The 14,743-nt window shown below is 42.9% G+C and overlaps 1 protein-coding gene across 1 annotated transcript in view; it reads right to left on the bottom strand.

Moving 5' to 3' along the window:
* Nucleotides 1-14,743, bottom strand: part of TBCK (TBC1 domain containing kinase) — a 361,383-nt gene that overhangs the window by 216,234 nt on the left and 130,406 nt on the right. The window contains exon 15 of the mRNA XM_040329676.1: nucleotides 14,478-14,576. Within this exon, the coding sequence (XP_040185610.1) occupies nucleotides 14,478-14,576 (99 nt within the window). The remainder of the gene's footprint in view (nucleotides 1-14,477; nucleotides 14,577-14,743) is intronic.

Raw genomic sequence — 14,743 nt, 5'->3', positions numbered from 1 at the left:
TATTAAACGAGTCATGAGAACACAGTTAACAACAGCCATGGTTACATGAGGATGATGGTAAATCGAAGACATCAGGTAAGGTTCAACAACCCAGCAAGACTTGGATTAAGCATCTATATGCAAAAATACAAACATACATTTCACTGTAAGCTTATATGAGCTGTCCTGCGTTGGTTTGTAGGGGACATGGTTGTAAGCCTTCCTTACTAAGATAAACAGTATCCATTACCCAATCCCTGAAAAAGTAGCAGTGTGTGATTCCGCGCCCCCCGTCCCTATTTTCCATATCTTATTTAACAGTGTCATTTAAACCACCATAGAAACTTCCTGAAAACTATACAGCAAAAAAGAAGAGAAAAAGGAGAAGATAAACAAGGAAACCAGGAAATCACAAAGCTCAGAAAAAAAATAGCGAGTTAGAAAGAGGGGTCAAGAAGAAAAAGAGGGGGGTAGACTGAGGAGGAACTGAGAGAGAAGGGGAGGGGGGAGGTGACGAATGCTCCTCCCCTGAGTTGCTGCTCTAGACTCCAACCGGGGTTCGGACAACATCCCCGGACCGCAGCCGGCAGTGCAAACCCACTAAAGAGGAGTCAAGCAGCCGTGTCGCTCTCAAAAAGGGCCCGCCCTTCGTCAGAGTAAACAAAGACATTCCAGATTCTTCATGTCTCAGTAAAGCATGCCTGTCGGTGGCGGGATATGAGGATAAGATCCTCCATCTTTTTGAGCCACAGTCCTATAGATGGAAGTTGTGTGGATTTCCAGCAGAGAGGGATGCACGCTTTGGCTGCGTCGAGGAGGTGGATCATTGTGCCTTTGTCTGCCTGGCACCTCCATCATCGGTCAAAGGATAACGGAAAGAATTTTTGTAGTTTTGCTGGGGTGTTGTACCATCTAGTCAATATTTTAAAATTTGTCTCCTGCATCTTTGTGCAGATGGAGGATTTATATGTAAAATGAAGAGAGTTTTGCCTTTGCTGTGGGGAGAGTACTCCCTGGATATCTGTCTCCCATGCGCCGAAGCATCTAGGTTGATAATTTTCGGGTGGTGTAATCAGCAGCTAGTAAGCGGCTGACAGAGTATGAGGCAAGGCACCCTCCTCCGAGCAAAAGGTCTCCAGGGTGGTGAGGGTTTGGCCAAAACCATTTGGAGCAGGCAGTGACTTAAAAAAGTGGTCAATTTGGAGCACCTTCCAATGGTCCAAATCAGAACCGACCTTCGGGATCCCTGAGCTCAGATATGGATGACCATTTGCCATTAGTGAGAAAATGGGAGGCCTGAAAACAGGATCCTGGGATCCCGGAGCAAATTGCGGGTTCCCGAGTATCGGATACAAAGGAGAGTGGGTTGACGTAAGGGAATATCTAAGGAAAATAGACGAGCAAATCCGTGTGGTCAGTCCCACCAGTGGGTGATTTTTGATTTCGCTCGGCAGCGAGTGGTAACACCACGGTGCTCTGTCCAGCGGGAGTTTGCATTGGGATTGTTCCAAGCTGGGCTACAGCTTGGTGGCCTGATGGCGATTCCAGTCGATGAGTCTGGTCAGATGAGTTGCCTGTTGGTATTTCTGCTGGTCTGGGACCGCCAGGCCGCTATTCCAATTTAGGGAGCGTGAGTTGTTGCCTGTTTAGCATCGGTCGCTTGCGCGCCCAAAGAAAGTCAGAAAACATAGACCTAACTTGGTCAAAATAGGTGGGGGGTATTTGAATCGGGAGGGATTGTAGGATGTACAAGAATTTGGGGAGGATGCTCATCTTAAGAATGTTGCACCTCCCGAACCACGAGTGGAGGCCCGTATGCCTTTGTTAAGAAGTTCTCGGGTGTTTCTCAACATTAGTGGGAAGTTCAGATCGTAGATCTGTGAAATTTTCAGGGGTATGCAAGTTCCCAGGTATCTCAGGGCCGTTGCCGTCCATTTGAATTTGAAGTTGGCTTGAAGATTCGCAAAGAGGAAGTGTGACAAACCTACCCCCATTGCCTCGGATTTGTCAAAATTAATCTTCAAGTTCGATGTTCCCGTATATTTCAAATTCACGGCGGAGATTCGGCAGCGAGACTGCCGGGGTCGTGAGTGTGAACAGCATGTCATCTGCATACGCTGAGACTTTTTGTTAAGTGTCCCCAGTTGCCACACCCGTGATGTCCGGGTTCAACCGTACCGTGCACAGGAGAGGCTCTAGTGACAGGGCGAAGAGCAGTGGCCACAGGGGGCAACCCTGTCGCGTCCCGTTTGTGATCGTGAAGGGTTCAGACAGCACCCTGTTGATTTTAACCCTAGCTCAAGGGGCTGAGTACAAAGTGCTGATCCAGTTGAACATATTTTATGACTGAGGACATAAACTGCCAGTTCACCCTGTAAAAGGCCTTCTCTGCGTCCGTGCCCAGGAACACACAAGGAGTGTTACTGCCGTTGACTATGTGTAAAAGGTTCAGGGCCTTGATCGTGTTGTCCCTAGCCTCACAAGTCGGAACAAAGCCGACTTGGTCTAAATGGATTAAGGATGGGAGATATTGTTGAATTCTGGTGGCCAGGAGCTTCGTAATTTTTTGTAGATCTGTGTTAAGTAGAGAGATCGGCCTGTAACTACTACATGAGGAAGGATCCTTACCCTCTTTGGGAATCACCGCAATGTGTGCCAAGAGTGTGTCGCGGGGGAACGGCGCATTGGAACCCAGGGTGTTAAAGAATTTAGGCATGAACTGGTCTAGTTATGGCAACAAGGAATTATAATAAGAGATGGTAAAACCATCCGGACCAGGGGCCTTCCCTGGTTTTGTGGAGCCAATCGCGCTTTGGATTTCCTCCAGTGTGATAGGAACATCCAGCAGCTTACTCACCTCAGCAGATAGTTTTGGCATTTGAGAACCAGCTAGGTATTCTGTCATTCGCAACTCAGAGGGGGGATCCCCTGGGAGGTTATAGAGGGATTCATAGAACTTGTGGAATTCCTTCGCTATACGTTTAGGGAGGGAAACCTTCAAGCCTGAAGGAGACCCTATGTTAGGTATATAATTCACCAGCCGTTGATCCCAGAGTGATTTGGCCCAGTTTTCCGCATTTGCTGCCGGATTCATACGATACTTTCCTGCACACTTGTATGGCCGCTTTGGCCTCAAAGTGTAACAGGTCTGCTACAGAAGTTCCGTCTCTAGAGAGGGAATCAGGGCCTGTTTGTGTCTGGATTCCACCGATCGTAAGTCATCGAGAAGGGAAGTCAGCTGTAAAGTACGTTTTTCGATTCTGCATCTGTGCTTCCCACACCATGCCAGCGTTGTTGTCTGGTGTGTCATTGGTCTAAAAGTAGTGGTCCAGTTTCTTTGACAACATCCTTGAGCACTTATTCGTCTTGTAGGAGGCTTTCGTTCAACCGCCACGTTCGTGACCTGGTAGTTAGACTATCGGTCAGTGTGTAGGAGAGTAGGATCGGAGCATGGTCCGACCAAGTAATGGTCCGGATCGAGGAACTTCGTACAGAGTGTAAGTTAGAATGTGGGATTAGAAAATAATGATTCTAGAGTACTGTTTATGCGGTAGAGAGTAAAAGGTATAGTCCCTTTTGGTAGGGTGAGAGAGGCGCCAAACATCTATGAACTGAGCCCTATGCAAAGATCGATACAGAGGATGAGGGCCTCTATGTCAGACCTTGTGGGAAGGGACTGCAGCATGTCGCGTAGGTCGTCATCCAAGCAGCTGTGAGGTGCCGACCATGTCCTTGCGGAACAACGACGGGGTCTTTGAAAGGTGTCCTGGTTCAGGAGACCGAGTGAGGGGGACAGAGCGGGCCGTCTCAATGCTGGTCTCCATGCGTGATACACGTGGAGCGGCCGTAATGGCGCCTGGCGAGGTATGCAGTGGGTCTCTGAGTTATCGCCGGATTCCGCCTTGAGGTGTAAGAGGTCGGTTCCCTCGGGTAGCTGCTCTAGTTCTGTACCTCCTAGTAGGTAGCATGCCATTTTTACATCCGTGAAAGGTAGCTTGGTAGTCAAGGTCAGGCAGGGGGAGGCCAGGAGCTCCTCAGAAGCACTTCTTTACTCGGCCATTGCTTAGCCACTCGCCCATATTAAATTACTTTTACCTTGTGTGTACTTATTTCAAATTAGTGTGCAATAAAATTATTTAAACTACATAGAATACCGTATTGTGCCAAAATGTGAGACCACAATCTCAGGCCTCGTACACACGACAGAGAAACTCGACGTGCCAAGCCCGTCAAGTTCCTCGTCGAGTTCCTTGTTGAACTTGTCGAGAAGCTCGGCAGGCTTGCTTTGCGTACACACGTAACATACCAAAATCTGGTCGTTCTCCGGCGCGATGACGCTCACGACGTATGACGCGACTATAAAGGGGAGGTTTGATTTTGTTGGCGCCACCCTTGGGGCTCCTTTTGCTGATTCCGTGTTTACGCGTGTTAGTAAAAGTTTGGTGAGTGACGATTCGTGCTTTTCAGTCTTTGTGCTTTCAGATTGATCTCTGCCGTTCAGTTTGTACTTGTGGGGGTCGTATCTAGGCAATCGAGACGTGCGGTCAGGTCGTATTGTTTTACATTGCGGTCCTGTCCCCGCGTTTTTCATTGTCAGGGTCGTTCTTCATAGGTCTTGCTGTTCTTCACTGCGGTCTGTTTAGTGCAATTCTGATTTGTCGTTCGTAACTAGCCTTGTAGCCATGTTGCAGGCACCTAGTCGTCGCCGACTTCGTGCTAAGCATCTTCTGTGTGTAGGTCTGTTTGTTTATGACCTAGACGATGAGGAGTTCATGAACAGGAGGAGGACGCGTTCATGGACCAAGAATTGGTTGCTCCGTAGGAACCAATTCTCTCACATGCCTTTGCTGCGGGAGCTTCAGGAAAATAATCCTGTTGATTACAGGAATTTCCTGAGGATGTCTGATCCCGTCTTTCAGCACCTGTTGGCTTTGGTGTCCCCCTATATTACCAGGCAGGACACCGTTATGCGGGAAGCCATCAGTGCTGAGCAGAGGCTAGTTGCCACCCTCCGTTATCTGGCAACTGGGAGAAGCCTTCAGGACTTAAAGTTCTCGACGGGCATCTCCCCCCAGGCTCTGGGCCTCATCATTCCTGACACCTGCTCTGCCATCATCCAGGTTCTGCAGGAGGAATATATGAGGGTAAGTTTTCTCCTTTAATATCACATTTTATGTCTATAATGTATGCTAATGTCTTGTAGTTATCTCCTCCTTCCCTAATTACCATGTCTGGAATATGCTGTGAATGTCCCCTTTGCCCCCATGCATGCTGTAAACTTTGATGCCCCTTTTTTGGCCTACATGCATATTTCCCATCACTTACCTCCCCAGCATGCTATCCTGGGCCCCAACCTACCTAGTCTAGTCACTTCCCAATGTATTGTGTTATATCCATTGTAATGTCCCCCCCCCTCCCCTCAAAAATGTGTTGTAAAGTCTATGTTCACCAATAATCCTAATTATCTTATTTTTGTACTCCCAAACTCATCTAGCCCTCCCCTCAAAAATGTGTTGTAAAGTCTATGTTCACCAATAATCCTAATTATCTTATTTTTGTACTCCCAAACTCATCTAGCCCTCCCCTCAAAAATGTGTTGTAAAGTCTATGTTCACCAATAATCCTAATTATCTTATTTTTGTACTCCCAAACTCATCTAGCCCTCCCCTCAAAAATGTGTTGTAAAGTCTATGTTCACCAATAATCCTAATTATCTTATTTTTGTACTCCCAAACTCATCTAGCCCTCCCCTCAAAAATGTGTTGTAAAGTCTATGTTCACCAATAATCCTAATTATCTTATTTTTGTACTCCCAAACTCATCTAGCCCTCCCCTCAAAAATGTGTTGTAAAGTCTATGTTCACCAATAATCCTAATTATCTTATTTTTGTACTCCCAAACTCATCTAGCCCTCCCCTCAAAAATGTGTTGTAAAGTCTATGTTCACCAATAATCCTAATTATATTTTTTTTGTACTCCCAAACTCATCTAGCCCTCCCCCAAACTTGGGCACTGGCCCATCAGAGGGGGTGTTTAATGTGTTAATTGTCTAAATATATTTAGATATAATATGCTAGTTCCCAGAAATGTTATAATGCTTATAATGTCTTTGTCTAATCTGCTTGCAAGGTTATGTGGCTAATTTTAGCATTTTTGCTTCCCCAGCTTCCGTCCACAACACAGGAGTGGCAGTCTGTGGCTTTGGACTTCCAGACCCGATGGAACTTCCTCAACTGCGGGGGAGCCATCGACGGGAAGCACGTCCGCATCGTGCCTCCACCCCGTTCAGGATCCCAGTTCTTTAACTATAAGGGGTTCAACAGTATTGTGCTGATGGCGGTGGTGTCAGCACAGTATGAATTCCTTTTTGTGGATGTCGGGATGAATGGACGGATATCGGATGGGGGAGCCTTCAGGCAGACGGAGTTTGCGCTTCGCCTTCAGGATGATGATCTGTCATTGCCACCGGATGACCAGAATGTAGAAGGCCTGCCATTTGTTTTCCTGGCTGATGAAGCGTTTGCCCTGGGACCCCATCTTATGAGGCCATTCCCTCAGCGCACCCTCACCCCAGAGAGGAGTGTCTTTAATTTCCGGCTGGGCAGAGCACGCAGAGTGGTTGAGAACGCTTTCGGCATCATGGCCAGCCGGTTCCGCCTTTTCCTCACCTCTCTCCACATGGCGGAATATAAGTGGAATACTATTATTTTTGCATGCTGCATTCTGCATAATTTTTTGCGGAGACAATCTCCAAATTATATGGCCCTGGTTGGGCCTGAGGCACAACTTTTGGCTCCATCAGAAACTTTGGCGGGCCTTGAAGCTGGCCACACAGGACTGCCCCCCCAGAGTGCCCGTGAAGTCCGGGACAAATACATGGACTATTTCATGGGTAGGGGGGCAATACCATCTCAAGCAAATTTGCCATAATTTTATCTTTCACAAAAATAAATCAGAATCTTTTTTATAAACTTGTTATGTCTTGCTTGTGTTGCTTGGAGTTCTTTACTAAGTGTAACTAAGTGTATTTTCATTATCAACTAGCAAACATTTCCCAGGTGACCCCCAAAACAAACACATAGAAAATTTAACGTATTTTAGGAAAAACACCACACACTTTTTTGAGGTTCAAAAGCTCTTTATTTTCCCAATTTTTTTTTTTGGTTTGTTTTCCAAAATACCCTACAAAAATATTTGGTCTTTTTTCTCATACAATATACAATCATTTTTGTAATTTTTTTGGTCTTTTTTCTCATACAATATACAATCATTTTTGTAATTTTTTTGGTCTTTTTTCTCATACAATATACAATCATTTTTGTAATTTTTTTGGTCTTTTTTCTCATACAATATACAATCATTTTTGTAATTTTTTTGGTCTTTTTTCTCATACAATATACAATCATTTTTGTAATTTTTTTGGTCTTTTTTCTCATACAATATACAATCATTTTTGTAATTTTTTTGGTCTTTTTTCTCATACAATATACAATAATTTTTGTAATTTTTTTGGTCTTTTTTTCTCATACAATATACAATCATTTTTGTAATTTTTTTGGTATTTTTTTCTCATACAATATACAATCCTTTTTGTAATTTTTTTGGTCTTTTTTCTCATACAATATACAATCATTTTTGTAATTTTTTTGGTCTTTTTTCTCATACAATATACAATCATTTTTGTAATTTTTTTGGTCTTTTTTCTCATACAATATACAATCATTTTTGTAATTTTTTTGGGCTTTTTTCTCATACAATATACAATAATTTTTGTAATTTTTTTGGTCTTTTTTCTCATACAATATACAATCCTTTTTGTAATTTTTTTGGGCTTTTTTATCTTAATAAACATTAAAATCTGGTTATTTTATATATTTTTTTTTTTTTTATTAAAGAAACTGTAAAATCTGGTTATTTTTTTTTTTTGTATTTTTTTTATTAAATAAAGTCTAAAATCTGGTTATATTATTTTTTTGTATTTTTTTTTATTAAATAAAGTCTAAAATCTGGTTATATTATTTTTTTGTATTTTTTTTTATTAAATAAAGTCTAAAATCTGGTTATATTATTTTTTTGTATTTTTTTTTATTAAAGAAACTGTAAAATCTGGTTATATTATTTTTTTGTATTTTTTTTTATTAAAGAAACTGTAAAATCTGGTTATATTATTTTTTGGGGTTTTTTTTAATTAAATAAACAGCAAAATCTGGTATTTTTTAAATTTTTTTTTTTTTTTTTCTGATTCAGACTCTCCCCAAAACATCAAGTAAATTTTTTAATTTATTTTCCACCCTCCTTGTTCTTTCGTTAATTTTTCTGTTGGCCAGATGAATCTCCTCCACCTCTTCTCTGCAGGCCCAGATTTCAGATATAACCATCTGTACAGTATGCCTGTCCAAGCCACCACCTGATCCTGAAATGTGGGACAAAACAATTTTTTAAAATTAGGCAGGCCTACATCTACATTACCTGAAGCTGGGTTAGTTATATGTTACTTTACCTGATGTGGTGGCAGGCTGCGCATCATCACCATCCCTCGGGGGTGTGGCTTGCTGGACTTCTTGCTCCCGTGTTGAAGCTTCATGACGCCCTACGAGAATGAAGAAAATGGAAACAGGATTTTTATAGCTTATAGGCCTGAAAGAGGAATATGATTCACTTTATACAATTTCTGGGACTATTGATGTTTTGAAAAACCCCTCAGGGCAAAACACAGGATTGAAGGCATTCACAAAGATCATGACAAATCTTTGAGCTTTGGTCTACTTTTAAACATGTAAGCCAACCAAGTATACACTGGATCACCTCACCTCTGTGTGAACCCCAAAATGGGTTATTAAAGGGGACAACAATTATGCAAATGAGTCCACATGTGTCACCGACTGCTGAGCAGACTCTCCTTTTACTGTATATATTTAAATTTTAAAAAAAGTTTTGTGGTTTTAATAGCACATCTACATAATTTTCACGATTGATCTCACCACAATTTTAGAAAAATGTCATAATTTTTAGGATTTTAAACACAATATTTTGTCGTTCCGAATGGACGTCCAGTTTGACGATAAATTCTTGTGCATAAAAACATAATACAGTACAACCTGAAATAAAAAACACATGGCGCGGAACAAATCTTACAAAATATATAACAAACTTACTTCTTCTAATCACTCTCCTGATCCTCTTCATTTGTTCCGGCTCACGTTTTTTCAGGTCACACCACCTTTTCCGGATCTGCTCCTTGGACCTTTTCACCCCAAATTTCTGATGGAGACTCCTCCTCACCTTCTCCATTATTTGGGCCTTGACCTTATTAGGGTACTTGTATGGCCCATGCCTCCCATCATAGTCCTCTGCTTTGAGGATGAGGACCATCTCCACCATTTCCTCAAAGGTCATGTTGGAGGCCTTAAAACGGATTCGCCATGCTGCCATATTCTCCATGTGCTCCCAACAAAAAAAAGATGGAAAAGGGGCGGGGAAAATACGACACCATGAACGTCAGGGGCGGGGAGACGTGCGTAAAGTCCCACATGCGCGTGTATAAAGGGCTACCACGTGAGTAAAAGGGGCGTTCACAGTTTGTGGAAGACGGCGGAGATAACGATCGGGTCAAAGACCGGTATGTAACTACATTTTACATGTTATTCTTGATTGAATGATTTTGTGGCCTACATCTTAGGTTCATAAATTAAAACATAGCTAGTTCGAAATTTGAAGGTAATGGTCCGCTATAGTGCCGTCGTACGTAAACAACGCTTTGATTATGCATTTTGATCCAACTACTGTTGTGTGGGCAATCTCGGTTCTCATCAGGATGTCTTCTAAAAACAAGTCGGTTTAAACATGATGCAAATGGTCGCTTTTATGTCTTGACCAAACTATATCGGAGTGCTTTTCTCTAACTAACGTTTCATACACAAATGAGGATGAGATCTGGCTTATTAGTTCGACACAACTGGTCATCTGTTTCCTAGGAACTGACCCAACATGATCTGCTGCCAATTCCTCCTTGTCGTTTTTGCGACGGAAGATAAGGGGCGGGGGGGAAACATCAATTTTTTTTAAGCATGGGCGGATGTCGTGTGCGGAGTGTATATAAGGCTCGAACACATGTAGCGTCCATACGACCGGGTTGCGTAAGAAAGACGTTTGAACGACAAGCGTGTAGGTATGCTTCGAACTTGGGACAGCAGTGGCATATTCAGGAAAGACAGACATTTAAAGGAGCAATAAGCCAAAATTGTTTGGGGCAGAAATAACTAACTTTACATTATATCAGTCTTGATTTCATGTCCTCATTGTCCCTTTTTGCTTTTAAGCAGCTGTAATCCTTTGCATAAATCATCACTTCCTGGTTCTCTGGCTCCCTCTCAAATTTATCAGGGGAGCTTGTCACTGTGGTCTAAGCTGTGTGTCTAAAAATCCACCAAAACAATGCTAATAATTTTAGAAATTAAAATATGCCCTGGTTTTTTGTTTTTTGGTTCTGTGTGTCTCTTTACTTCACAGAAACATTAAATAATTTTAAAACCAAAAGTGAAACTAGAGGCACATTATATGTATGCACTTGTATGTCTCTAGACACTGTAAACAGTCATTTCCTCCAAAAATATAGTTATCCATTAGTGACCCTTTAAGGGCTAGCTTGTGAGAAAGAGTAATTGACTTTATAGACTGTGTATTGACATTATTTTTTTATCCTTGGTTTTGGACAGGAAAAGATGAATCTCTTTAACAGACCAGAATTCTTGGAGATATTCATTGATCGGTGGCAAGAACTTCCTGTTCTGTGGGCCACCAAAGACCCCATATCTCGAAATAGAGAGTTGCGCAAAACTGCACTGGAGAGCCTGCTCCCACTTGTGCGGAGACAGGTGGGGTTTGATGTGACAACTGACCAGTTGGAGGTCAAAATTGGGACCTTGAGAGGCACCTACAGGAAGGCACGCAACAAGGTCTTGGCTTCGATGAGGTCTGGAGCTGGAGCAGGGCGGGTATATGTACCCAAGTTGTGGTACTACAGCAAACTGAGCTTCCTGGATGAACACCTGGAGGTAAGGGAGTCACTTTCGAGCCTTGCCCCCAGAAGGCACAGAAGGTCCAGCCTTCCCTCCAGCCTTCCCTCCAGCCAACCTGCTGCTCCCTCTGCAGATGAACCCTCTCAGCAGCCTTCCATCCTGGATGAAGATCCGGATTTGCCCAGCTGGAGCCAGGTATATAGTACTTTCAATGTGCAAATGTGTGGTGTTTAAATGTTGTTAAAGAGATGTAAATTAAGATGTTAAAGGTAAAAAAATATTAGATCTAAAAGTGTTATACAGAACATTTGTCAGTATTGGCCATGAATTTTTTTGGTGTGATTGACCATAAAACATGGGTCACAATTTTTGGCTTAGCTAAGTCGTGACTAAAAAATATGCAACAGTCAGGAGCTTAAATAAAAAAAAAATAAAATAAAAAAAAAGTAAAACTGTACTTTTTTTCCATACACAGGACGAGACCAGGCAGCAGGAGGATCAGGAAAATGCCAGGCAGGAGGAGGACAGGGTGAGTGGCTTGGAGGAGGCTGCAGGCCCAAGTATCTCTAACGTGGTGGCAGGCCCAAGTGGAGCGGATGAGGTGGCAGGCCCAAGTGGGTTGCACGAGGTTGCTGGGCGAAGTACAAGATGTCAGGTGTCTCCTCTTCGCCTGCGTCCGAGAAGGCAGGTGAGGGATACAAGGGTGCGTGACGCCTCACTAGCCCTCATTCGGGACGCCCATGCAACCCTTCAACAGCCTCCCACTGCTCAGGAGGGATTTGTAACTGTGGTTTTGGCCAAAATGTCAGAAATGACATTAGACCAGCGCCTCCTCTTTGAGGGACTCCTCATCACCCTCGCAAATCAGGGGGTGAGGGGTCTTCTCACGGAGGACACTGTGATTTGCCGCCATCCCCATCCTCACACACCACATAACTCCCAAGCTCCCCCACCTTCTTCTTCTCATGCTCCTTCTCAAGCTCCCCCACCTTCTTCTTCTTCTTCTCATGCTCCTTCTCAAGCTCCCCCACCTTCTTCTTCTTCTTCTTCTCATGCTCCTTCTCAAGCTCCCCCACCTTCTTCTTCTTCTTCTCATGCTCCTTCTCAAGCTCCCCCACCTTCTTCTTCTTCTCATGCTCCATCTGAACATTCTTCTTCCTCTTCTTCTCCTGCTCCTTCTGAACATTCTTCTTCCTCTTCTTCTCCTGCTCCTTCTGAACATTCTTCTTCCTCTTCTTCTCCTGCTCCTTCTCAACATTCTTCTTCCTCTTCTTCTTCTACTACTCCTCCTCCTTCTACTCCTCCTCCTTCTACTGCTCCTCCTCCTTCTACTCCTCCTCCTTCTACTCCTCCTCCTTCTACTGCTCCTCCTCCTTCTACTCCTCCTCCTTCTACTCCTCCTCCTTCTACTGCTCCTCCTCCTTCTACTGCTCCTCCTCCTTCTACTCCTCCTCCTCCTTCTACTCCTCCTCCTTCTACTCCTCCTCCTTCTACTGCTCCTCCTCCTTCTACTGCTCCTTCTACTACTCCTCCTCCTTCTACTGCTCCTCCTCCTCCACCTCCTCCTCCACCACCGTCGGCTACTCATCCTCCAGCACCTTCGTCTACTCCTCCTCCTGGCATGAGTACTACCCCTGTGGCACCACCTCCAGCCAGGCAGAAGAGGAAGGCTGCTGAGAAGGCTGCAGAGAAGGTGAAAGAGCAGGCTGCAGGGAAGCCACCAAGGAAGGCCTTGAAGAAATCAAGAAAGTGACTCCCTTACTTCCATGTGGTGTACCAGAGTTCAGGCTGCTATAGTACCACAACCTGGTGACATCTGCCTGCCCTGCTCCAGTTTGTGACCTCGGGGAGTCCAAGACCTTGATGCGTGACTTCCTGAATGAACCTCTCAAGTCCCCATTTTGGCCTCCAACTGCTCACCAGTCACATCAGGCCACACCTGGCTGTGCACAAATGGCAGCAAGCTCTCCAGTGCTGACTTTTGCATAGTTAATTTATTTTTATAACCAAAATAAATGGTAAATTTTTTTTTTACAGTTCATACTTGTCCTTGTATTTTTTTACATTTCAATTTTGCAAGTGAGAAGGCAGGTTATTTTTTTTAAAAAATTGGATATAAGGTGTAATTTGAAAGGGACAGATGAGATAAGACAAAGCAATAAGGTTTCTATGGGGGGAACTTGACATTACAAAAAAAAAAAGGATTTGCATTTTTTTTAAATTTAAAATTAAGGTGAATATTAAAAGCAGGATTTAAAACACAGGACCAAAATAAGGTGACAATAATAAAAATAACAAATATTGAGACCAGTAAGAAAAAGGTTCCACCTAATTTTAAGGAACTCTGTGTGAATATCATAAAAAATAAAAATTATATTGCTGTTTTGTGCCCTTACAAAAAATTGTGTAAAGCGCTGCAAATAAACGATTAAATAATGTTGGAAGCGACACGAATGTGCTATCTCCATTCCAAACGCTAGTTTTACCTATGTTGGTCTCCAGTGTCTAAGTTTTTGACAAGTTTCTTAGCATACACACGACCGAGTTTCTCGTTTAAAAAACAGCCCGATGAATAACTCGTCGAGCCAAAATCCACTGCCATCGAGAAAATAGAGAACCTGCTCTCTATTTGCTCGACGAGTTCCTCGGCGGCTCCATCGGGCCGAAAATGTACACACGACAGAGTTTCTCGACAGAATCCGGCTCTTCACCGAGATTCTCGACGAATTCTGCCGAGAAACTCTGTCGTGTGTACGAGGCCTTAGTGTTGCAAACAGAACAAACAAAAATATATACATCTCTAAGTCCAGTGTTAATTCAAATAGTCCACTAAAACACATTACTGTGAAAAAAGTTGAAATCAAACTCCCAGTGCAGTAAAGAATAAACAATGCAACTGTCCATAAATGCTCTTCAATGTAGTGATCCACTATTCATAAAGTCCAGCTGCATACTTCAATCCAAAAATAAGTGTGCCAGTGTCACTGAAAATCCACACCATGAAAAAGTGTGCTTCCCAAATGTGTAGATTCACCACTCACCTTCTCACTAGACCTATATTCTCCTACAGGTCTAATTGCTTTTTATATTATCCACCTAGGTCACTTTATCATCAGGTATCAGCAACCTCTGTATACTTTCCTATGTAGTGGATCACTACATTGAAGAGCATTTAAGGACAGTTGTATTGTTTATTCTTTACAGCACTGGGAGTTGAGTTTCAACTCCTCATACAGAAATTTGTTTAAGTGGACTATTTGTGTCGTGCAGCTGCGAAGCAAGGCCTCATGGCCATGTTAAGTGTACAGCCCCAGTCGTTGTCTCTTCAACTAAAGGGGTAGCAGTTGGGGACAGTTACAGCACAGGTCAACCACAGAGTTTCACCGCCCCTCAATCACTAGCATGAACAAGCCGTAAGAGTCAAAAGCTATATACAGCATACAAATGTAATAACCAGTTTTATAATATAAAGATTCTCACCTCTACCCCAAGCAGGGCTGCCCAAGTTAAACCTCTCAAAAGCGGAGGAATGTCAACTCTGGCTTCCTTCCAAATCAGATTTTTCTTATATGGATATGCCTTAGAAAAAAAAGAAAAAAATTGCGGGCAAAATGTGAAACAGTGTGAAATTTTAAATGTAACTTTAGATTTGGTAACATGTATAATTAAAAAAATATAATTTTAAAATAAAACATATACAACTAACCATGATCTATGATTAAAGAAAAACTATAGGAAAAGTTATT

Source organism: Rana temporaria, chromosome 1, assembly GCF_905171775.1.
Source record: "Rana temporaria chromosome 1, aRanTem1.1, whole genome shotgun sequence".
Lineage (NCBI taxonomy): Eukaryota > Metazoa > Chordata > Amphibia > Anura > Ranidae > Rana > Rana temporaria.
Note: the sequence above shows the minus strand (reverse complement) of the source record. Positions and strands in the feature narration are given on the sequence as shown.